Source organism: Polypterus senegalus, chromosome 17 (assembly GCF_016835505.1).
Source record: "Polypterus senegalus isolate Bchr_013 chromosome 17, ASM1683550v1, whole genome shotgun sequence".
Classification (NCBI taxonomy): domain Eukaryota; kingdom Metazoa; phylum Chordata; class Cladistia; order Polypteriformes; family Polypteridae; genus Polypterus; species Polypterus senegalus.
Window position 1 is genome coordinate 100,764,723 of NC_053170.1, and position 23,599 is coordinate 100,788,321.

Sequence of the window (23,599 nt, forward strand, 5' to 3'; positions counted from 1 at the left end):
AAATAAAGCATTAAGATGTTGAATCCGTAATTTATTTTGAGAAATGACAACGTTTGACAGTAAAGTATTTGTGTCAGCATTCTGAGAGGTGGCTAGATGTATTCCACTAAACAGCAGCACTTCTCCGAATACCTTTTATGTGGAAGGCCTTTGTTTCCAAAGGATTGTCAGAAATATTGTTTGACTGTTTAAGGTCTAATGAGTAAAGGCTCGTTTATACTTCACGCTCAGAACTCGTACGCGCACGCATCATGGCTGCCACGCGTTCCCAGCGTTCATTTGACACGTCGTCGCAAATGAACGCGATGCGTGCGCGAGTCTCAGTACAGTGGGACCTCGGGTGACGACCGTCTCGGAACACGTACAAATCGGGTTGCGACCAAATAGTTTGCCAGACTTTTGGATCTGTTCACGACCACACACTCGGGTGACGAACAAGCCAATTTACCTTCTGGTTTGTACGCACCGATGATCTCCACACGTGTTCAGTCTCTCCCTGTACATTGTTCTCAGTCAGACGTGTGTGCTTGCAAGGTTAGTTTTCTTGGTTGTTGTTGGTTAGTTTTTCTATAATTAAGGAGTTTTCACATTTTCATTTTTTTCCCTGTGCTTAAAACTCATTAAAAAAAAAAAAGTGTTTCCAGCGAATGGTTCATAAGGCTGTAGCGTGAACTCCTGCAATGTTACTTTTCTCTGTTCATGTTTTCTTAGTGTTGTTCAATGTTTTTACATTTAGTTTACTATGAAACTGTGCATTCTATGGTGTAATTAACTATATTTGTGCATAAAAATATATTTACATACAGTTCGTACGGTCTGGAATGGATTAATTGTATTTACATACAATCCTATGGGGGGGAAATTAGTTCAGGTCGCGACCAGAGTTTTGGAACGAGTTACGGATGTGACCCGAAGTTCCACTGTACCAGCAAGTAGTCAGGGTGGCGCAGTGTGATCAAAGTCAGAGCGTGACGTCAGAGTCTCTGTTTACTATCCACATGTGACAGAACGCCACTTTGAGGAGCCTACGAGATCGGCGTGTGCGCTGCGATGTTTGATGAATGGCTCGATGTGGTGAAGCAAAATGGCGACATACAAATGCATTCGTGGTGCTTTTATTTTCAAGATGGTCTCGCACTCCATCTTCTTGTGCAGCTTCACAACAGCAACAGAATTCATGGCGGCGTATTTGAGCCACAGAGAAAAAAAAATGAAGAACACGGTGGAAATTTCGGCTTTAACCTCGAGATGTCCACTTTAACCTCGTAGTTTATCATTAAAGCTGACCGTCGTAAACATCATCCCAGTCGTTAATCGCTACGAGCTTCTGGGCCTTCCTCCTGACCCGACAGCAGCGGCAAACAGCAATAGATCACCACACAGAGCACATCACGTGTATGATATTCCAACGCTCTGCACATTTAGAATCCTTAGATTTATACTTGATATCACTTTCATGATGAAATGCATTAAAGTATGGATATTACATTTTACAGATGAGTCGTTAACTTCGCTTAAATAATGAATACTGTTAATAATTACACACATGGGGCGGCACGGTAGCACTGCTGTCTCGCAGGGAGTCACGTCGCTGGTACTCTCCACCTGGGGTTTGCGTGTTTTCCCCGCGGTGTTTCCACAGTGGGCTCCGGTTTCCTTCCAAAGATGTGCAGATTTGGTGACACTAACATGACGCCAGTGTATGCGTCTGCTTGTGTTCACCTTGTGATGAGCTAGGGATTGTTTCTGCCTCATGCCCAATGCTTGCTGGAATGGACACATCCCTGGATTGATGAACGTAATCATTAAACATCCTTTTCAGAGATATTGCGGTAAGGTGTCATGAGAATTTAATGGGATGTTCAAGGCAATTCACAGCGCAGCGAAGCTGAACCTGTTCACACCATGATGATATCTCACACTGCCACCTGGTGGGATCTTCCAGATTTACGTAATTAAGTATGCTTGTGAGTATAAACAGTACAACGCTTGCGTAGCAGGAGCGTCCGCTGGAGCAGGCGGCGCGTCGTGTGAAGTATAAACCCGGCCTAACACTCCCAGTGCAGGGCAGAGCGTTGTCCAGTTGTAGTACTTCATGGCCTGTCAGAATATATGAGGAAGGTTAGCAGTAAATGTGGACAGGAATTACAAATAAGACTTGAAAACAGACTTCAGTTGGGAGTTTTGAGGGCCAAATCTTCAAATGTCATCGGCGGCAATAAATAATAAAAGGCAGCACAAAAACAGCGGCCTGGCATCAGTTACGTTATGTGCCCTCAGGACCCCTAAATGGCCTCTTCTGATTGTCATTGCATCTCCAATGGGGATTCCTCTACTTTATCCAAATGAATGGCAGTCTTAAACAGTGAAGAAGCGCCGATTACGTTTCATTCGTCTCTGTAAGCAGCTGTAGCTTCTGAAGGAGGTTTTTTGGTAAATGGAGCTGTCGGCGTTTATTTCACTGATGTTTAAAGCTAATGGTTCTTAATCTTTAATAATGATAATGATGTTCTGTTGATTGTGCGTATGTTTAGGTGAAAGACGTTGACCAAACTGGGGAATGGTTCAAAGATGGAATGAAGCTCGAAGCAATCGATCCTCTGAATCTCTCCACGATATGTGTAGCTACTGTAAGAAAGGTGAGGGGCCTGATGTGCTTGGCTGATTGACGGGGTCGGTCTGTCTTAGAGTACAATATGGATTCATACAGATCATTACATGTAAATGTGCCTGCACTGAACATTCGCCTGTATTTTCAAACCCACTTGGCCCACTTAAGCATGGCAACTGGCTTAAACCGTTCATATTTGCTGTTATAGAGATACCTTTTACAAAAAATACAGAACTTTAATATTACATGTTAGAATTTGAACATTCCAAAGCACTTCTTACAAATTCTAAAAGGAGGAGGACTAAGTCAAGTCAAGTTGGAGAGCAGGCACTGGAACGGCGCTTTACCGTACCTACTACATGATGAAACAGCTCGGGATCCCGCTTGGCAACCCCCAGGCAGACACGTGGTCCAGTCCCACCCTTCAGAAATGACCCTGTATCTGCCGCAGCCAGGTGTTACGTGGGCGACCCCTTGGCCTGGTCCAACCACCAACAATGAGGGTCCTGTGAGCCAGATCACCCTCGGGTAATCGCACCACACGGCCGTAGTGCCGTAACTGACGCTCCCTCACAATGCAGGTCATGTGCCTCATTCGGGACTCCATCAAGTCAAATCAGCGGCCCCCCAGGGATTCTCCAAAGAGACACACATGAAGGAGTCCAGTCTTCATCTCAGGTCACTGGATAGCGTCCATGTCTCACAAACGGGAGGCACCAGGACTCTGAAGACTTGGACGTTTGTCCTTTTGCACCACACACCCCTTTCCAGCGACCCCCATGCTCTTCCAATCTGTCTACTGACTTCATAGGAAGAGTCACAAGAGACATGAATGTCACGGCCATGGTAGGAGGACTAGCAAGGCAAGCATATCAAAAAAAAGACTAAAAGGAGGTCTTGCTTGTAGATCTTGCGGATCTTTTCAGAGAAATACGTAAGAAACTGCTGAAGGGGATTTATATTGGGGGGGGTGTGGTTAGCTGGTTTGGACTGCTGCTGCTCAGCTGTGACGTTCTGTCCTTTTTATTCCTTTCCTCTCGGCTCGTAGTCTTGTTCATTGAGCCCCATACAGACCACAGCTTATTTTTTGTCTGATTTACTGTAAGACGACACCATACCCACAAAACTCGCGTCATTATCTTGTGCAGACGGCCTGTCTAAATTATTTTTAACGAACACATTTCACTCGGGTTAAAACAAAAACAAAAGACTAGCTCAAATGAGGATGTGATGGTGTTTGACTTTCTGCGGTCCTTTTTAATAATAATAATAATAATTCTTTACATTTGCGTGGTGCTTTTCTACATTTTGATAGGCTCGTAGCTGTTTATTCCACCCCTCCACTTTGTTTCCCAGTATAAATTTGTGGGACGATGCCAGAACCTTTCCCAGCAGGGGTCACCCTAAGGCTGGGTGCCCCTCCATCACATGGTGCCCACAGACACTTACTAAGAGTGGGGCAAATCGGAGCCACTAACTGACCAGCTGTGGTTTGTGGTCTGTGAGCTCCCATTAAAGACACTGGTGGCAATTTCATGTGCCTTGGAGTATCTTTACCTCATTATTTCTGTGTTGTGTTTGTTTGTTTATTTGTATTTTTAGGTACTCGCAGATGGATACTTAATGATCGGCATTGATGGCTCTGAAGCAGCCGATGGTTCTGACTGGTTTTGCTATCATGCCACCTCCCCGTCAATATTCCCCGTTGGCTTCTGTGAAATCAACATGATAGAGCTGACCCCACCCCGAGGTGCGTATCATTAGAGTCGTATTAAAGCGCCAGCCCTCCAGACAGACAGACGTGACCCTGGGGGTACTCCACTCTGATCCTGGAGGTCCACGGTGGGCTCAGGTTTTCATTCCAGCCAGTTTTGTAATTGGATGCCAGGCCTAGCAGATGACGAAACCCGCTGATTAATTCTATGGCTTTTATTCGGCCAAGACAAGTCTTTTATCACGTTGTAAATGTGTTGTTTGCTGTAAACCTCCTCCAAATGCTTTGTGGTCCCAAACAGATTGGCACCTCTTGGCCCTTCCCTTCTCTCTCATTTATTTGTGAGCCCTGCGTTAACACGGATACTTCACGATTCATGTGCACAGGTTTAAATGGAAGCACATTAGCTGGATTGCCGCTGGCCCCTTTGTCATTTGCACCTCATAATAAACTGATGGTAACAATTAAAACCAAAATGCAGCAGTTTAAAACTACAAGTGGTAATTAAAAGTTCTGAGTTAACTACAACTAAGGCCAAAAAAATAAAGCAGAAAATAAACAAACGGGTTCTGATTAAAAGTCTGGAAAAGCAAAAACGTGCAGCCAATGCGGACCTCACCTCCAGGATCAGAGGTGAGTACCCCGATGTCGCCTCAGGTTGGTCTGCTGCTGTTATTTCAAAATGATACTTTTATCTCTATCGAACATTTAAACCAGCGCAAGGTACTTTACAAGATGGCAAAAAAATAAAAGAATGAAGAAATGAAATGCCAAGCAAATTGATTAAGATTACATCGATATACACTAAAAAAATACAAGTAATAGATGACATATGTATGTAAGTAGTGATAAGTCCGATGCTAAAGTCAAATGGCCAGGAAAGACTGAAAAAAATAAAAAAGCCATTCTTGTTTGGTGCCTGACAATCTGCATATTGTGCCATAGCGTGCCAGTTTATAGCTGGCACGTGGCATACCTCTTGTACAGTTTGTTTTTAATCATTTCTTTGAAAAGACCTGAGATCTGTTCATATAAAGTCGTGTCCACTGCAGACCCCTTAGGCCGTCCTTCCCTTGTTAGAGTAGCCAGTGAGCAGGACTTTGTGGTTCTGCATGAACTGCTGACATCAACTCTGCTGTCCTCTACTTGCACAGGCTACACAAAGCTCCCATTTAAATGGTTTGACTACCTCAGGGAAACTGGATCAACAGCAGCACCCGTCAAACTGTTCAATAAGGTAAGAAGAGTCCGCCGTGAGAGCCGATTAATAAAGAAGTCACTCGTATTGTGTTGTCTCCTCATTGTCAATGGTGTATTTTAAATAGAAACCTGTGGTACTGGGGTGTCGTACCGTGTTAGCCATTGTGAATGCAACGAGAAGTCAAGCAAAGTGTCGCCTTTTATTGGCTAACTAAACAGATTACAGTATGCCAGCTCAGTGCCCCCCACCTGAAGAAGGGGCCTGAGCTGCCATTGAAATAGAGACCTGTAGTGTTGCTCTTCAGTTTAAGACACGTACGGTACACTCATGTTGAGGCAAATCCTAGGCCATGTTGAAACAGTCGGGGATCTTTATCACCTGGGATGTTTTCAGGTCGACGTCCTTGCCACGTATCACAAAGCATTGGACTTTGAGGTCAGAATATTTTCAATAGAACTGGGTGAGAGCGTTGGGCACAACGTGGAATCTGCTTTTTCTGTGCGTTTGGCTGGATATTTCTATTCATGTAGTTTATTCCAAGTGACTTGCAGATCTCCATGATATTTTTTTTTTTTAATAGTTGTGGTCCAAGTGTCATAAAGGGAGTTAGTGGGTGAGTTTGAAGGATCACCCACTGGTGCCACCAGGCCTGGCTCTCTGCTGTAGCTTTCACATTAATGGCGTCTCTGTTTTCAAACACAAGTTCTTTCTTTGGTTGCCGGGGTTGGCTGCAGCTCCCCTGTGACTCGGCTCACAATAAGCGGGCTTTAAAGAAGATCTTTACTTTGTATTTGCCGTTGTCTCGATTACCCCTGTGTGGTACAATTTGACTTTATGGTACTGCATCCTTGAATCTTTATTGGGGAAAATATACATGATGAAAGAATCGCACATCTGTACCCCCCCTTTAATTTACGCTTGTTGAAAGTTTTTATATTCTTTATGTAGGGTCACTCGGCTGATACTGACCTGTCCAGTCTGTTGTTCACTACAGCTGCTGACCGTTGTTTTTCGACTGTAACTTCATCTGCATTGTCATGTCCTGATAGTTTGCTTTTTATGTTGTCTTCTTCTGTGTGATCCTCGAGGGTCTCGGTGGGGCGGCGGTGGTGGCAGCTGCTTCTTGATGCAGCCAGTTGCTTTATTGTCTTTATACTCTTTGATTGTTTGCAGGCGAATGTCTTTGAAAACGCACGACTGAGTGTGCGCAGCTCGCAGTACCCAGTGTTAGGTTTTAATTAGAGGATTGCGCTTCTGCTTTTTTGTATTTGCTTATTTAAAGGGTGGGTGGCACCTGTAAGGTGAATCTTAAAAGACATCAGCAGGGTTTTTCCTCACTTCTAGGACTGTAGAGTTTCATTTTTTTCAGTCATTGTGGGATGAAGGTTGTAACCTTGCATGTCCCTGTGGTTCTGTTGTTGCTGCACAGCAGAGATGTTCACTTCCCTTTGTGTTGGTGGGCTTTGCTCATTTTTTTTTTTTTTTTTTTTTTAGGAGGTCCCAAACCACGGCTTTCAAAGTGGTATGAAGCTGGAGGCTGTGGATCTCATGGAGCCTCGACTGGTGTGTGTCGCCACAGTCACGCGGATTGTCCACCGTCTGCTGAGAATTCACTTTGACGGCTGGGAGGATGAGTATGATCAGTGGGTGGATTGCGAGTCTCCTGATCTTTACCCTGCAGGCTGGTGTGAGTTGACTAGCTATCAGCTACAGCCTCCAGCAGCACAGAGTAAGCTTCAGATTCCTACTTGGATTTGTGTTGTCACCTTCCTCGTTATGATCCAAGAGTGCAGCAAATTTATGATTATTATTATTAGTATTATTTCCTCAGCCGGAAAAGGGTGGAGTGCCCTCTCGAGATCCTGCCCCAAGTGGAGGAGTTCAAGTATCTCGGGGTCTTCTTCACGAGTGAGGGAAGAATGGAGCGTGAGATTGACAGGCGGATCGGTGTGGCGTCCACAGTGATGTGGGCTCTGCATTGGTCTGTCGTGGTGAAAAAAGAGCTGAGCTGTAAGGCAAAGCTCTCCATTTACCAGTTGATCTCCGTTTCTACCCTCACCTGTGGTCATGAGCTATGGGTGGTGACCAAAAGAACGAGATCGCGAATACAAGCAGCTGAAATGAGTTTCCTCGGCAGGGTGTCTGGGCTTTCCCTTAAAGATAGGGTGAGGAGCTCAGAGTAGAGCTGCTGCTCCTCCGCATCGAGACGAGTCAGATGAGGTGGCTCGGGCATCTGATCAGGATGCCTCCTGGACGCCTCCCTGGTGAGGTGATCCGGGCATGTCCAACCGGGAGGAGGCCCCGGGGAAGACCCAGGACACGCTGGAGGGACTATGTCTTCCAGCTGGCCTGGGAACACCTTGGGATTCTCCCGGAAGAGCTGGAAGAAGTGGCCGGGAGAGGGAAGTCTGGGCCCCTCTATATATATAAATCAGTTAGTTTTTGTTGCATTTCTCTGATGATACAGTTCACTTAACTTAAGAACTTAAGTTAACTTCAAATTATTTTTATCTAGTGCTTGCAATATTATAGCTCTCATTTTTTCATATACAATTTACAGTAGCAACAACAACTCCATGTGTTTCTAGAGCACGTTTTTATACAAATGCCGTAGCTTAAAGTGCTTTACATCCATCCATCCATTTTCTAACCCGCTGAATCCAAATACAGGGTCACGGGGGTCTGCCGGAGCCAATCCCAGCCAACACAGGGCACAAGGCAGGAACTAATCCTGGGCAGGGTGCCAACCCACCGCAGGACACACACAAACACACCCACACACCAAGCACACACTAGGGCCAATTTAGAATCGCCAATCCACCTAACCTGCATGTCTTTGGATTGTGGGAGGAAACCGGAGCGCCCGGAGGAAACCCACGCAGACACGGGGAGAACATGCAAACTCCACGCAGGGAGGACCCGGGAAGCGAATCATTAGGATCTCCTAACTGCGAGGCAGCAGCGCTACCACTGTGCCACCGTGCCGCCCCAAGTGCTTTACAAGATGAAGAAAAATAAAATTAGGCAATACTGATTAGCAAAGAATAAAGTAATTCTAATGGCCAGGGAGCACAGAAAAAAAACCAAAAAAAACACTCCAGAGGGCGGGAGAAAAAAACAAAACAAAATCTGCAGGGGTTCCAAGGCCACAAGACCACCTGGCCAGCCCCTCACTGTGCATTCTGCCTAACATCAATGATCTCCATCAGTCCTCATGGGTTTTCAGGCTTCACATGGAACAATTGGATGATGATGCTGGTCATGTGGACCATGTAGGGATGGCATGGTGCCCTGATCAGGTGCTGGTGGTGGGGATGCAGAAAATGAACAGCAGAGAAAGTAGGGGTTAGTACGGATTGTGGAGCCATGGAGAGAAAAAAAATAATTCAATGCATGTCTTATATAGAAATGTCTAAGTGTGGAAGTGTGTCTGTCTGTCCAGCCTGGAAGTGAGAGGTGGATTTGAGGTAAGGGCTCCACCTCCGAGGAAACAGAAACTTGCTTAGCTACTAATACACAGGCGAGGTGAGCACATCGGCAAAACAAAATCTCCTAGGAGAGAGACGCCCAGAGTCATTCCTTTCAATTACCAGACATCTCTACATTTCATTTTTTTTTTCCTCATGATTTCAATAGTTTCTAGGACCAGAGCTAGTACAGAATATCAGGGTTACACTAGAATGAAGCCATGAGAAGGCCGTGTTATAATAACGGGTTTTTAGCAGTTCTTTAGAGTGCTCCACCATATTAGCCTGGCGACTTTTCTATCGGTAATCTCGTATTCCTGATTTGAGGTGCATAACAGCAGAAGGCCGCCTCACCACTTCTTTTAAGTTTGGCTCTTGGAATTCTAAACTGAATTATAGCCCACCTTGTCGTTGATACCAAGGACACTGTATAATAATTTTACAAATAAGCTGCAGTCACATTAAGCGCCGACATTGTAAGCGTAGTGTGCAGTGGTGAGCCGTACTGCGTCTGGTACCCATGAGTACTTTGGTTTGGCTCTTGCAGTCCCTCAAGAAACGTGAAGTTTTTCAGGGCCGATTCCCGCCTTGGTGCTGAATAAGCTGCAGCTCCCTGTGACCCTGAATTGGTTTAAGCAGATAATGATAATGTAATAACAGTTTTAACAGCACAGACTTGTGCTCCTAAACTGCTTAAACTGTCCGGCCTAGTGTCCCATTTCTTAATTTGCGTGCCCACCTGTCCACCCAGTCCGTTTATGAAGTCCATCGGTGAGTCTGCACACTGATCTGTTAGAAGGGCCATGCACACTTGACCGTATCTGTTGAGGTTTTTACAATCGGCTGTGGGAGAAGATGAGGTCCGTGGAAGTCGTAGGAACGGGTGAGAAAAGGGCAGCACTGCATACAGCGGACACGCAGCCTGCCATCACACTGAGGTCTCGAGCACTGTGAGGCCCTGCGCTGTTGTAAAACAAAGTGCTCAGAGTGTTCAAGCATGAAGCATCTTCGCAGGGTTTTCTGTACTCTCCAAAAGTATTCATGGAGTGGTGGCTTCGAGGCTAGGGATCTGCACTGGCAATCTGAAGGTTGCCAGTTTGAATCCCGTAAATGCCAAAAAGGGACTCTGCTCTGATGGGCCCTTAACCTGCAACTGCTGAGCGTTTTGAGTGGTGAGAAAAGCGCTATATAAATGCAAAGAATTATTATTATTATTATTATTGTCATCCCTGAGTGACGTTTATATAAATGATGTGTGTTTGTGTGTCGTTTGTGATTGTCTTCAAGTTTGTACTCGCGTGTTCTGAGTTTGTGTCCTCTCCCTGCCATAAACTGAGAGCGTTTAGAGTGAATCTTCTGGATTTGGAGATGTTTGCTCCCAACAGTCAATACTTTAAAACAAATTGGTCTGAGCTGAATTTTTTTCCAGCTTTCATTCCATATGACCACGATTCGCAGTGACACTAAGCGACCTGCAATGACAATGCAATGTGACGTCACAGCTGTGACGACGAGACATGCAAAGAAATGTGAGTGAGGACCTCAGATTATCCACACTGGATTATTGTAACATTTTCCCAGCACACCGCCTTTCATGCTGTCTCTTGCTAATCCGCCTCACTTTAGTTCATGGTCTCCAGTGATGTTTGTCGGTGTGCCATCTTGACACCACGTCTTCTAGATTCGTGAGCTTGGGGCTGCAGAGATGAATCCTTCAGCCAGATGCTTTGTCAATCGGAGGAGTAGAATGTGCTGAAGGGTGAAGCAGCAGTAGAAAGGAGTTAAAGGGCAGGGGTTTCCATGAATTAGATAAGATCTGGCGACGGGTGCAGAAAATCCTTAACACAGAGAGTTGGAACACGATTTTCTGCAGATTATTTCTTAACAGCTTAGTCTACCTAACATTTTGACATCTTCTAATCACCAGAAAACAGCATTTTCATTCTTGTATTGTTTCTTTTCTTTCTCTTTCTCATTGTAGCTCCAAGAGACAATCAAATGAGTGTAACAAAGCCGAAGAAAAAGTCACAGCAGTACAAAGGACACAAGAAAAGTGGGTCTTTCATCATTTATTTAATATGTGTGTAAACTGTGTTTAAATACAATAGACTGTATGGATTTGATGTAACACTCACACTCACTCACACACACACGGTGCCCTCAAGTGTTGGTCCAGTAAATTCAATACAGCTAATGGTACTGTCTGTGTAGGCAGATCTCGTAAGACATCAAAACTGAACACGAGACAAGAGGCATGAGTGTTGTCGTCTTTAATGGCAGAGTATTTCTGCTCATTCATGTGTTTCACACTTTAATAATAATTCCTGTTTTTTCACCTTCCTCTGCTTTTTGAGCCCCCTGGCCGCCCGCTGCCTGACTGAGCTCTGTACGTGAGCTGTTGGTTTTCGTCTTTGCTCTTCCCTGTAGATTCAGTGAGCCTAAGCCAGCATGAAGACTGCAGCGAGAGAGAGAGATGTGTTTGGGGGGGGCGGGAAACGGACATAAATTAATTTGAGTCAAGCATATAAACTTATTACATAATCAATTATCAACCTGTTTTCATTGATTTTTATGAATCATTGCACATTAAAAAGAGATCACATTACATAGTAAATAATGCAAGGATACGTTCACCAAAAAGTGTTTTATTTATCCATGAGTAGCCGTCCCGTGTAGTAGTGAAACAGGACAAAATCAATCAACAAACGGGTATCGCTAGCTAAGCGGAGACGAGGTACGCACCAACGCAGGGCGAGAGGTAGAGCGACTTGAACAGAGGCTGGCGCGTGAGTGAGGAGGGCCTCGGCCCACTCTCGGATTCGCACAAGTGAATCGTTCCTGCAGGCGAACTCTGATACTCACCGTGATGAGAGAAGTCACAAAATCAACCGGAATGTTCAAGCAAATTGTTAAAAATAAAAACCCGGTAAAAGCAGACAGACAGACAGACAGACATTTTATAAATACAGAGGTAAGTGAAAGGTTTAGCCGTCTGAGAACTTTTTGTGAATTTTATTACGTTACTGTAGAGCACGTCCTGCATTTTTGCTTTGGAATGGGAGCGTATCGACGTGGTCAGAAGTCGGTCGCTCCACAGCCTACTAATTCAATTCAGTTTAGGTTACATTTGCTGCATGTAGCGCATTTCACGACTTGCAGACTTGAGTGCTCTGACAAGTTCACAAGTAAAATGCAATTAAAGACTTGAAATATCAGCCCTTATACAACGCATACATATAAAGATATTGATTGGCTTAAAGACACATTAATGGAACCTCACAATATCTGTCCTTTAGTATTATCGTTGAAATATGGCAGCACTGCTAGAGAAGTAAAGGTCTATTAAATACACTTCAGTTATAATAAACCTGCTTATGGTCGGAATTGCAGTTGACTACACTGATGTTCTTGAGGAGCTCCTTGCTTGTTAAATCTGCCCACGACTGCCACTTACAGTGTACAAGTGAAATGTGCGAGCAGGGTGCTGGTTCAGGACGAGGGTTAGGGCCGCACTGTCTTGTCTGCTGGTGTTGTTAACACCTGCCACCACTTTGTCTTCAAGTCCCAGTTTCTTCTGTGCAGGCCTGTCAGCTGAAACGCTGTCCGTTGTTAGCACAGTTCAAAAGTCAGATGTGCTCTCTTGGGTCTTCTCTATTAAAATTTGAATTCCTTTAAGGCTTGGCAGTGCCCCAGGGTGGGATGGGATACTCTGGTTGGCCACTGAGACCCTTTGATTGGTAACGTGTAGTCGTGTTTTTGTCGTTTTGTTTTGCTGGAGCTGCAGTCCCACCTTATGAGCGACGTGCTTGTGTGGTTTGTGGTACTCCATCGTAGATGTGCTGCTTTGGTATTTGAATACATTTTAACACCATTTGACGCCTCTTTGTTCTGAATGCTCCAAGCGACGTTTAGCCCACTTCATTCCCACTGAAGGCATTTACTCTGCTTCTCCGTATCAAATCAGCTCGTTTGTGTCAGGCATTGTAGTGCAGCCAGGCAGTTACATTTCCCATCACACATTTAAATGAATCGTAAAATCGGTAGACTTGTTTGATACAAACTCTTCACATAAGTTAGTCAAGCAATGGTTAATTATTGAATAATGAACAAAAAGAAGAACTCACTTAGAAGTACAGCACAGAAACAGATAACTTGGACTGTGCTCAAAATTAAGAAGACCAATGGAGTAGTTTACAAATGGCAGTAACAGCCACTTCAGACTGCGTCGTCAACAAGTGAAGGATAAAAGGGGAAAAGAAATAGAAATGGGCCGCAGTGCGTACAGTGAAGGGGAGAAGGCATCGCAAAACGTTGTTCAGAATTGTAAGAGAATGTCCGACTACATGCAAAATAATCTTTTATATATAAACGTCTGCGCATTGAAGTGTGTGTGTGTGTGTCTGAAGTGCGAAGCTACAAGCTACAAGCTCAAAGAAAGCGACTCTGTCGCCGAGAAAAGAGAGACTCTCTCTTACACAAGCGAGGCCAGCGCATCAGCAAAACTAACCCTCCGAGGAGAGAGACGCCCAGAGTCGTTCCTTTCAATTATCTGACATCTCTACATTTCAGGGTTTTTTTTTTCCTAATGATTTCAATAGTTTCTAGGACCCCCGGGCTTTTTACAGCACACGCTTACACAGCTAGTGGCATTATAATCCTTTGGGTGGCATTGGTTAATCCCGCTGCCTCCCAATTCCAGGTACCAGGATGACAATCTCAGACCGTATAGACCGCAGACCCCAGTGGATTTGCTTCTGCATCCCCAAAAGTGCCGTTTTGATGCATTGATGTCTCATTTCCCTGTTTGGCTGACACCTTTATCCAAGGCGACTTTTATGATACAACTGGTTACATTTGTTTTTGGTTTTTCCAATTGGATCACAGGCAGGTCAGGTGACTTGCTCAGGGTCACACAGTGGTGTCAGCAGTGGGATTTGAGCCCACAACCTCAGGGTTTAAAGTCCAAAGTCTGAACCACTGCACCACACTACCTGCTAGTTAGCGAGGCGCCCCAGGTACACTGCATTCATTTTTAATAATATCAATATTATTTTAATAATAATAAAAACGAATCTAGTAGTCAGAGCACAGAGTCAGCCATTATACAGCACCCTGGAGCAGTTTTTGGGTTAAGGATCTGGCTCAAAAGCCCAACAGATTAGGATCCCTTCTCGCAGTAACAGGATCAGAACGAGCAACCCTTCCGGTTACCAGGGCAGAACCTTCGCCTCAGCGCCACCTCTCCGGCTCATTGTGCGGTGGTAGCGACTGTACCCTGCAGTGCGGACTCTTCTTTGTACATCAAGCTGCCACTTAGCTTCCCGTGATCCAGTGTTGTGTTTTGAAAATGAATAACTGAACTCCCACAAAGGACAGAGGTGAGCCCGTGCAGTTCTGCCACAAAGTGCAGTAGGCAGATGAACCAACGATAAATCCTGCTGGAACAACAACACCATTTATTTATATAGCACATTTTCATACAACTACTGTAATGTAGCTCAAAGTGCTTGGCGCGGCCTGCTTTGTTAGCCATACAGGCTCAGTACTGAGACAAGGCTTGATGGTGCGTGTGGTTACCTGCCTCTGAACAGATATGTGCAACTAGTGGCCGTGAACAAGTTACAGGTACGCCTTCTCGTTCTGTTCACAAGAAGCTGCCTCCATGTTCATTATTGAATACCTCAGTGTGCCGAAACTGCATTTCCAAAAGCTGTAAGAGTCGGCCTCCAGGTTCCAGCATAACAAACGTGGAACAAAGAGATGCTAAGAATGACCCGATTTGTATTTCCTGTCCTGTATTTGACCACACGCTTGTTTAACTTACCGACATAGAAGTTCAGCACTCTCTGCACACGCGACAATACAGATGTATGTTAATCAGGATTCCGTCTCAAAAGAAGGAACAAATCGAGAGTTTGGGGGTATCGGCAGTGGGGCTGGCTTGATTTACTTATTCCTTTAAAATTTTTATCCCAATGTCAATCACTTCTGCTTACATGACGTTAAAACTGTTGAAAACCAATGTGTTTTTGGAAGGCGACTGCTTCACTTTTGTCTCATATTCAGCTTTTCATGCCAAATCCAGATTAGGATGTATAAATCAGAAATAGGAATGGGGACTTTACTGTTTATATAATCCTCTTAAGATTGGAATTCTATAAAGTTAGCATGGAATTTGATTGTGCATGAGCTTTTGGGGCAGTTGGTGAAGACGCCATAAAAACAGAGTGTGCTGGGTCCTCCATTTAAGACAGTGAGCTCACCAGCAATGTGAGGCCTACAAAACTGTGGAAAAAGTGTGGCATGGAGCAGTGCGGTGCGCTAAAGATGGGACTTGAGCTGCTGTGTGCATTAAACAGACAGACAGACAGACAGACAAATCACAAGGTGTGCTGTCTCCTATTAAAAAGAATCTAGTGCCAGAGACTTCACTCCCACGCCTCCTTAATCCAATTCCAGGTCGCGGGGCACTGGCATCTATCCTGGCAGCACCGGGTCATGGAAGAATTGAATTTAGAGACAATGGGTTTAAATGATGTAGACGAGGGCAAGACTGAAGATCACACGTTAAAGACTGCAGAGATTGTTAAATATTCCTGCAGTTCACAATCGGGGAAATCCGCACCCGATTCCTCTGACGCTTCTTTTCAGTATCTTGAAGATTCACTCCAGCGGCCACTTTATTAGGTCCACCTCTGTTGCTCCAAATTGAAGCCCAGTTTGTCTCCAGAACTGAATTCTTTGAGGAGTAAATTCATTGATGTGCTGCAGGTCCTTAATCGGGATTGTGGTCTATGCTGGCACAGTTTTAAGCTGCAAATCTTCTACGCCACCTCCTCCCAGTGCCCTCTGGTGGGCTGTGATCCTGGGGCCATGCAGGGCATTACACTGAAGTAGCCGTCGTGTTTGTGTAACCATCTTGAGATGATGCATGCTCTGTGACAGAAACGGATGCACTGTGGCATTCCGATTATACGCAGTTGGCATTAAGAGGCCTAGTGGGTGCCAAGACACATACCCCACACCATTTCATGACACTTATTAGCCTGTATTGTTGATACTGGGCAGGATGGATCCATGGGTTGAGCTGAATACTTTTTAGACCAAATTTGCTGATCATGTACCCAGTGGTGCCCATTTGCCCCAAGGCCCAACATGTTGTGTATTTGTAGATGAATCTGTTATAACGTTTTTATGTGTATTTATGTGTTTGCGTCCTTTCTGTTAGTTCGGACAAGTCTGGCTTGTTCCCCTCTGACTTTTCTCATGAAGAAAGCTTTTTTTTTTTTACCCACAATTCCACTGCTCAGTGCTGTTTTTTGTTTATTGCACTATTTCCCAGTAAGCGTTATACAGACTTGAGAACGGGGAAATCCCAGGAGGGCAGCTACAATCATTACGTCTGGCACTAACAATCCATGGTCTGGCACCGTGGCTTAAGCCAGTTAGGTTATGCGTAATGTTTGCTCAAACTAGACCCCCTGCCCATGTCTGCACGCCATAGAGTTTGAGTTGCAGCCCTATTGTGTGCACCTAATAAAGTGGCAGCCGAGTGTATTATTTTTATTATTATTATTATTATTATATATTCTCGGGGTAGTGCATTGAAGCCCACAAATCCGATCAAAATGCTGTTTGTAGTCGTACCATTAAATGTGGTGGGAGGGCAGAGGAGTCCATTCGGAAAGCACATCAGGGTCTCTTAATTGTCTGCGGTCGCAGCTTTTAAGGTAAGTGCGGAATTCATTGTACAGGGGGTAGTAACTGTTTGTTTGTTTCTGAGAGCAGCATGAGCAATGTATTTGTTACTTGAAATGAGGAAAAAGCAGCGCTCTGACAGACATGCATACTTTGTTGCACTTAATCCCTCAAAAATGTGGGTGAAAAAATTGTACAGATGGGTAGCTAACTGATTATTACCGTGGACTTGAAGGGCTATAATCAAACGCAGCTCCACGTATGAGACAAGTGCCTCGTGCAACGCTTAAAAGTTCTGGGGTAATGTATGAGGGTTGATCAGCAGGTTCTGCCCCGACATAAAGTAATGGCCAAAGGCCCCCCAATTGCTATCAGTCTCTGACATGAATGCACTTTTCCGGTTGCTGCTCCCAAGATTCAGTTGACACATTAAAGAGATCGACTGACTTCTCCTGCCACCTGCCTCCACCGCATCCGTAACCTGAGAATCGCTGGTGGGGCTTCTCCGCCGTGGGTGTCTCTTTAGACTTGTGAATGAATGCTGGTCACTGGTGGACCAGGTCAGGAGAATAGAGTGGGCCGCCAACCTTTGATTTCAGGATGCTGACGTCTGCCGACTATTTGAGCATTGTCGTGGTGAAAGAGGATCCTATGGGTCGGCTTTCTTGTCCCTCTTTAGTATTGATGGCACTCCATACAAAACCAAAAAAACATTGAGACCATCAGAGGGCCTGACAATGCTAGCGTTTGGTTCACAGAGTTGTTCAATTCTTGATAAATTGTAGGTGCATTTGCTTATAATGTGAAAAGCACCTACTGTTGTTGTCATGTCTGTGTGGCGCTCCATTTGTCATCAAGAAACGGCTCGACTTCCCACGGACCGATTCTGTTCATGTCTGACGCAGTTGTACTGCAAGGACATTGGTCAGGAAAGTCCAATTTTCAGGTGAGATACCTTGGGTGGAGTGCACTGTTGGCGCCACTTCAGACTCTTCAGTATTAAAACTGAAAAACATTTAGTGAGACTTGGAATGAAGGGTTCATTTACTGTGTCAGGTTGTACACTTTGTACATTTTAGTCTCTTACTTGTCCGGCAGACAATTTCTGATGACAAAGCAGGGCAATGCCAGCAGATTGGTGGGCACTCTAGTGTCTTCCACTTGCACAGACCTCTCTGCCTCAGCAGCTCACTTCAAATAGCAGCATGTACAGTGGGTATAAGAAAGAATCCCCCCTTTGAAATATTCCTTTTTTTTGCTTTACAACAACAACAACAACAACATTTATTTCTATAGCACATTTTCATACAAACAGTAGCTCAAAGTGCTTTACATAATGAAGAATAGAAAAATGAAAGACACAATTATAAAACAAAATAAATCAACATTAATTAACATCGAATAAGAGTAAGGTTCAATGGCCAGGGGGGACAGAAAAAACAAAAAAACTCCAGACGGCTGGAGAAAAAATAAAATCTGTAGGGATTCCAGACCATGAGACCACCTGACCAGTCCCCTCTGGGCATTCTACCTAACATAAATGAAACAGTCCTCTTTGGATTTAGGGTTCTCACGGAAGGGCTTGATGATGATGATGATGGTCACGTAGACTTCTGCCTTTTAATCCATCCATCATTGTTGGAGCATCATGAAGCTTTGAGTAGGTGGAGGTGGCGCAGGCCACCACCACAAAGAAACCGGAAAAAGAAACAGAAAAGAGAGTTGGGGTCAGTACGGATTTTAGAGCCACCATGAGTAGTTATTATGAAGAATTGAACATACAGAGTATCAGGATTAAGTTAAATTACGATTAAAATGAAGTTATAAAAAGGCCATGTTACAGTAATGTGTTTTCAGCCGTGTTTTAAAGTGCTCTACTGTATCAGCCTGGTGAATTCCTATTGGCAGGCTATTCCAGATTTTAGGTGCATAGCAGCAGAAGGCCGCCTGCCCGCCTCACCACTTCTTTTAAGTTTTGTTCTTGGAATTCTAAGGAGACACTCATTTGAAGATCTGAGGTTACGATTTGGAATATAAGGTGTCAGACATTCCGATATATAAGATGAGGCGAGATTATTTAAGGCTTTATAAACCATAAGCAGAATTTTAAAGTCAATTCTGAATGACACAGGTAACCAGTGTAGTGACGCTAAGACTGGTGTGATGTGTTCTGATTTTCTTTTCCTAGTTAGGATTCTAGCAGCTCCATTCTGCACTCGTTGCAAACGATTTGTATCTTTTTTAGGTAGTCCAGAGAGGAGTGCGTTACAGTAATCTAGTCGACTGAAAACAAACGCGTGAACTAATTTCTCAGCATCTTTCAGTGATATAAGAGGTCTAACTTTACTTATGTTTCTTAAGTGAAAAAATGCTGTCCTAATGATCTGATTAATATGTGATTTAAAATTCAGATTACAGTCAACAATCACCCCTAAGCTTTTTACCTCCGTCTTGACTTTTAATCCTAATGTATCCAGTTTATTTCTAATAGCCTCATTGTATCCATTATTGCTTAATTTACAGCCGTAAATGAAAAGACACAAACCAATATTTCTACCCAGCTTTACTTACTCAATGCCATCCCTAACATCCAAGTGAAAGACATCACAGCTACACTTCAGAAGAATATTAAAAAACAAGATGTACTGAGATTAATAAAGGGTCACCCTCCCATGTCATTTTGGTGACCCCCCTTTGCTTTAATGCCAGCCTTGAGTCTGTTGATTCTTCTCCATCAGCTTTGCACACCTGGACTGAGCCCCCCACTCTTCTTTACAGTTTAACTGTTCAAGTTCGGTCACATTGGTGGTCTGCGATCTTCTGATCTCTCCACAGATTTTCACTATGATTTACAGTAGGTCTGGGCTCTGACTGGCCACACCAAGACGTTCAGCCACTGGCTGGTCAGTTTTGCTGTGTGCTTTGGGTCGTCATCGTGTTAAAAGGTGAACATTCTGCCCATCTTCAGGGTAGCAGGTTTTCCTCATGAATTGGATTTTGCCCCCTCCATGTTTCCTTCTAACCTTCCGAGAGCCCCAGGCCCCCCACCACAGGATGCTGCCCGCTCCATGCTTTACTGTCGGTATGGTGTGTTGTGGATGGTGAGCTGCATTGCTGGACCGTTTGATTTTGGTCTCGTCTGACCAGAAGACCTTTTCTACTTGGCACCAGAATCTTCAAGGTGCATTCTGGGAAAACTCAAACGAGCCTTCATGTGGCCTTTCTTGGGAAGTGCGACCCTCCTGAACAAGCCACAATGGTGGAGCGCTTGTGAAATCGTTGTCCTATGCACACCACTAAATGACCAGTCTGTGCCATCAAATCCTGGAACTCCTTCAAAGTGGCCATTGGCCTCTTGGTGGTCTCTCTTCCCAGTGTCCTCCTTGCTCCTCCATCCAGTTTGGAAGGTCCTAGTAGTGCCAAACACTTCCTTATGATGGACTTTACTGAGCTCCTTGGGATTGAGAAAGCCTCTGAGATCTCCTGCCTTACGTCTGCCCTCCACTCTATCCTGAGATCTTCTGAAAGTGGCCTGCTACCCACAGTCAGGTGTTTGCTGTCAGTTGCTCAACCAAGCAAGGGAATGAATGGACCAGGAACAGCTTCACTAATCCCACTCAGTACAAGTGAGCACAGCCAGTAACCGCAATGGGAATGGTGGGCACCGACACCTGAGTGAGTTTGGGGGGTCCTTTATTCATCTCAGTACGTCTTGTTTTTGATTTTTTTATCATTCTTCTGAACTGTAGCTGTGATGTCTTTCACTTGGATGTTAGAGATGGCATTGAGTAAGTAAAGCTGGAAAAAATATTAGTGTCTGTGTGTGTGTTGAGGGTATAAAGCAAAGAAAAGGGAATATTTCAAAGGGGGGGTCTTTTCTATACCCCCTGTAGGTGACGCGGTGTTTATGATTGTAAAAGTCACAAAATACAATCAGCTTAACGTAGGTAGACGTGAATGGAAGAGGACGCACGCTCCCTAGCTATGGCTTGCTAACACGTCATGCATACTGTGACATTAAAAATCAGGTGACGGTGACACTGACTCGTCATGTACAGATCTCGATGATTCGCATGTCTCCAACACACTCTGCTCTCTGTGAAAGCTGCCAGCCTGCCTGTTGTAGTGTAAGACTGGCTCCCCCGCCATGTTCGGCTCTCATGCCTTTTGACCAGTCCTGTTTCGGCACAGCTTAGTGTTGGTCACACTTGGGTCCCCTAGTTCTTAGTTTATTCTGGATCTGACGTGGTATTCCATGCAAATAACAGATTACAAGAAATGTTATTCTTCTGGCCGGTACATGCTTGACGGTTACAAAGCTACGCGTCTTGATATTCTGTGCAAAACAAGTAAGCACATCACACCAACAATTCCTTTTAAAGTCCATCCTCATGTCCGCCTGTTACAGGAGCAGTCACTCAACATGGTGTTCAGTAGGCAGGAACATCGGAGTCCTGGATTTTGCTGACGGCTGCCTTGACTGATGTCTTGGCCTTCCCAAATTTGGTGACAAAGGAGCTCATAAACTTGGGTAGCAAGTGAGCTGTGGGCTCTGAATTTAACTTCTCCACAGTGGAGACAAGAGTCTGTGAGATGACGGCCGTTTCGAGGTCAGGTAGTCCTGCTGGCCAGTCGTGGTGTTGCACTTTGATTCATTTCACTGGACCTACGAGAGGGGGACCCAGAAACGTTATTATATGACTTTCAGGGGTTGTCTCTCTTAGTCTCCCATCAAAATTCTACTCTTGAGATGCAATCCCAGTGCTGCTTTTATTCCTGTACTCCACTTTTGTTACAGGGTCTCAAGCCACAGTAGCGCCTCCCCTTCAGTCTCAGTTTTTCTTTTGGGAACAGAATGAGTTGACAGGTGAAATTTGGGGGTGCAAAGCAACTACCAAATTGTTTTTGGTCAAAAGCGTGACCGTGAGCAAGTCCGCTGTCCTGGTGTGATGTCCACATTTCCCCGCCAATGCCTCGGCAGTTCAGTGTAATGTTGCTGATTAACAGTCTTTCCAGAGAAAACTCTGTTTTATTAAGAAGTCCATCAACGTTCAAAAAACGGGATCGTCCTCGCTTTGGAGTTTGACTTGACCTGACACGCTTGCTTTGACTTGAAGAAATGGTAAAAATGGTAAATGGCCTGTATTTGATATAGCGCCTAACTAGAGTTCAAGAACCCCCCTAGGCGCTTTACAACACAACAGTCATTCACCCATTCACACACACATTCATACGCTGGTGATGATAAGCTACTATGTAGCCACAGCTGCCCTGGGGCACACTGACAGAAGTGAGGCTGCCGAACACTGGCGCCACCAATCCTTCCGACCACCACCAGCAGGCAAGGTAGGTTAAGTGTCTTGCCCAAGGACACAACAGCTGCATTCTCATGCACGCTCACAATTACGTTACGCTCTCGGTCAAAAGTGGCTTGCTCAAATAGACTGTGGGCATGCGGTACCCAGAGACACAGCTGGTGACGACCCGATAGTAGAGTTCAGACACTAGAGGACGATGCCACCGTTTCCAGATATTTCAGGTAAGGACGACTACTCACTTAATTGTGGCAGCAGAAAGTGGAGGTGTGTTGCATGTTGATTAGGACATCCTCACTGGATTCTGTGGACGTGACCGGGACGCATGTCGGGGCAGAGCCTGCTGATCAACCCTCGTATGTCTTTGTCGTCGCGGAGAGTCCCGTGTTTTCTAAATTAACCGAAGGTACCTCAGAATGGCCGTCCACCCCACCACCAAGTGAACGAGCGCATGGCAGGGTATGCTTGTCTTTGATGGCGATGCTTCTGGCTGCTCCCACACTGGTTCGTATTTTTTATTTTTTTTTTTAATTCCTAAGCAGAGCTGACCCATCAGCTGTTCTCGGAGTTGAACGAGAGGTGCCTTTTGTTATTTTTCTTCTTCTTCTTCTTCTTCTATACAAAGACACAGAAAGAAGTCTATGTTGGTCTCTACTGAGCCACATAGGTGTTTGCTTCCCCTGAGGTGCAGCAGAGAACTATACAGATATTGGTATGTGATTCCTTTCTGATCAGATTTCCTGGATGGAGACCTCCATGCTTAAAGCGAGGGTCTTTTTTGAATACAGACTCAGCAGTGCCGCTCAAACCTCTATGTGTCTCTCTCTATACTTTTGATGATTTGAATGAGTTAAAAGAGAAAGAGCACTCGGGAGCACTCGACCCAATAGCTCACTGTAGTTTGACTTGGTGTTTAGAAAGGAAGATGCCAGTTGGGAAGAAGCCTGTCAGTTTGTCGAGCCTGCCCATAACCGGCATGGTGCGGAGGAGTTTCTCTGGTGACGAAGAGCTGACTCCCCCTCCATACCGAACCCTTCCTGCACAGACAGCCCCAGAGGCCCTCCAGCCTCCCAGCACTAGCCAAGAATTCAGTCCCAGCCTCAAAACAGGTAATCATCCGCCAACCTCCAAGTCACTCTTTTCATGTGGGCATTCACAGCAAAGGGGACCGAGAGCCACGCCAGGAACCAAAGCGCCTTTCTAGCCCAGCATTGATTTATTTCTTCATTTACTTCTCTTTTTTTTTTCCCTTTTTTCTGTGTACTGTCCATTCATTAATATAAAAGAACGCAATCTAGACGGCCATTTCTTCATCCCAGAATGCCAGTCAAATCAGATTTTTCTTTTTTAAATGGGTCACTTTTGTCTCTTTTAACGATTGTTTATTTGAATCATTGAATGCACATAAACACGAGGCTGAAGTGGTGTCTGAATGAAGATGGCTGCTCCTCCAGCTAAAAGACGCTGCGGTTTTGGGTGTGAGCGTTCACATTTCTTCACATCGGTGGTGCCAGATTACCTGGGTGCTCCTCGTCCATTTGATTCGCATGCTGCACGTCTGTGAATGCTTTTGTTTGACCAGAGGAGCTGCTG

The 23,599-nt window shown here is 44.9% G+C and overlaps 1 protein-coding gene across 2 annotated transcripts in view; it reads left to right on the top strand.

Annotated features, from left to right (window-relative positions):
* Positions 1–23,599, top strand: part of mbtd1 (mbt domain containing 1) — a 41,099-nt gene that overhangs the window by 13,863 nt on the left and 3,637 nt on the right. The window contains exons 10-15 of one of the 2 annotated variants that reach the window (XM_039739330.1): positions 2,535–2,639; positions 4,214–4,361; positions 5,480–5,562; positions 7,021–7,255; positions 10,975–11,046; positions 22,924–23,356. In XM_039739330.1, the coding sequence (XP_039595264.1) occupies positions 2,535–2,639; positions 4,214–4,361; positions 5,480–5,562; positions 7,021–7,255; positions 10,975–11,046; positions 22,924–23,210 (930 nt within the window). In that variant the 3' untranslated portion in view covers positions 23,211–23,356. Of the gene's footprint in view, positions 1–2,534; positions 2,640–4,213; positions 4,362–5,479; positions 5,563–7,020; positions 7,256–10,974; positions 11,047–22,923; positions 23,357–23,599 lie in introns of those variants that run through there. The other variant, XM_039739331.1, reaches the window with a different exon arrangement.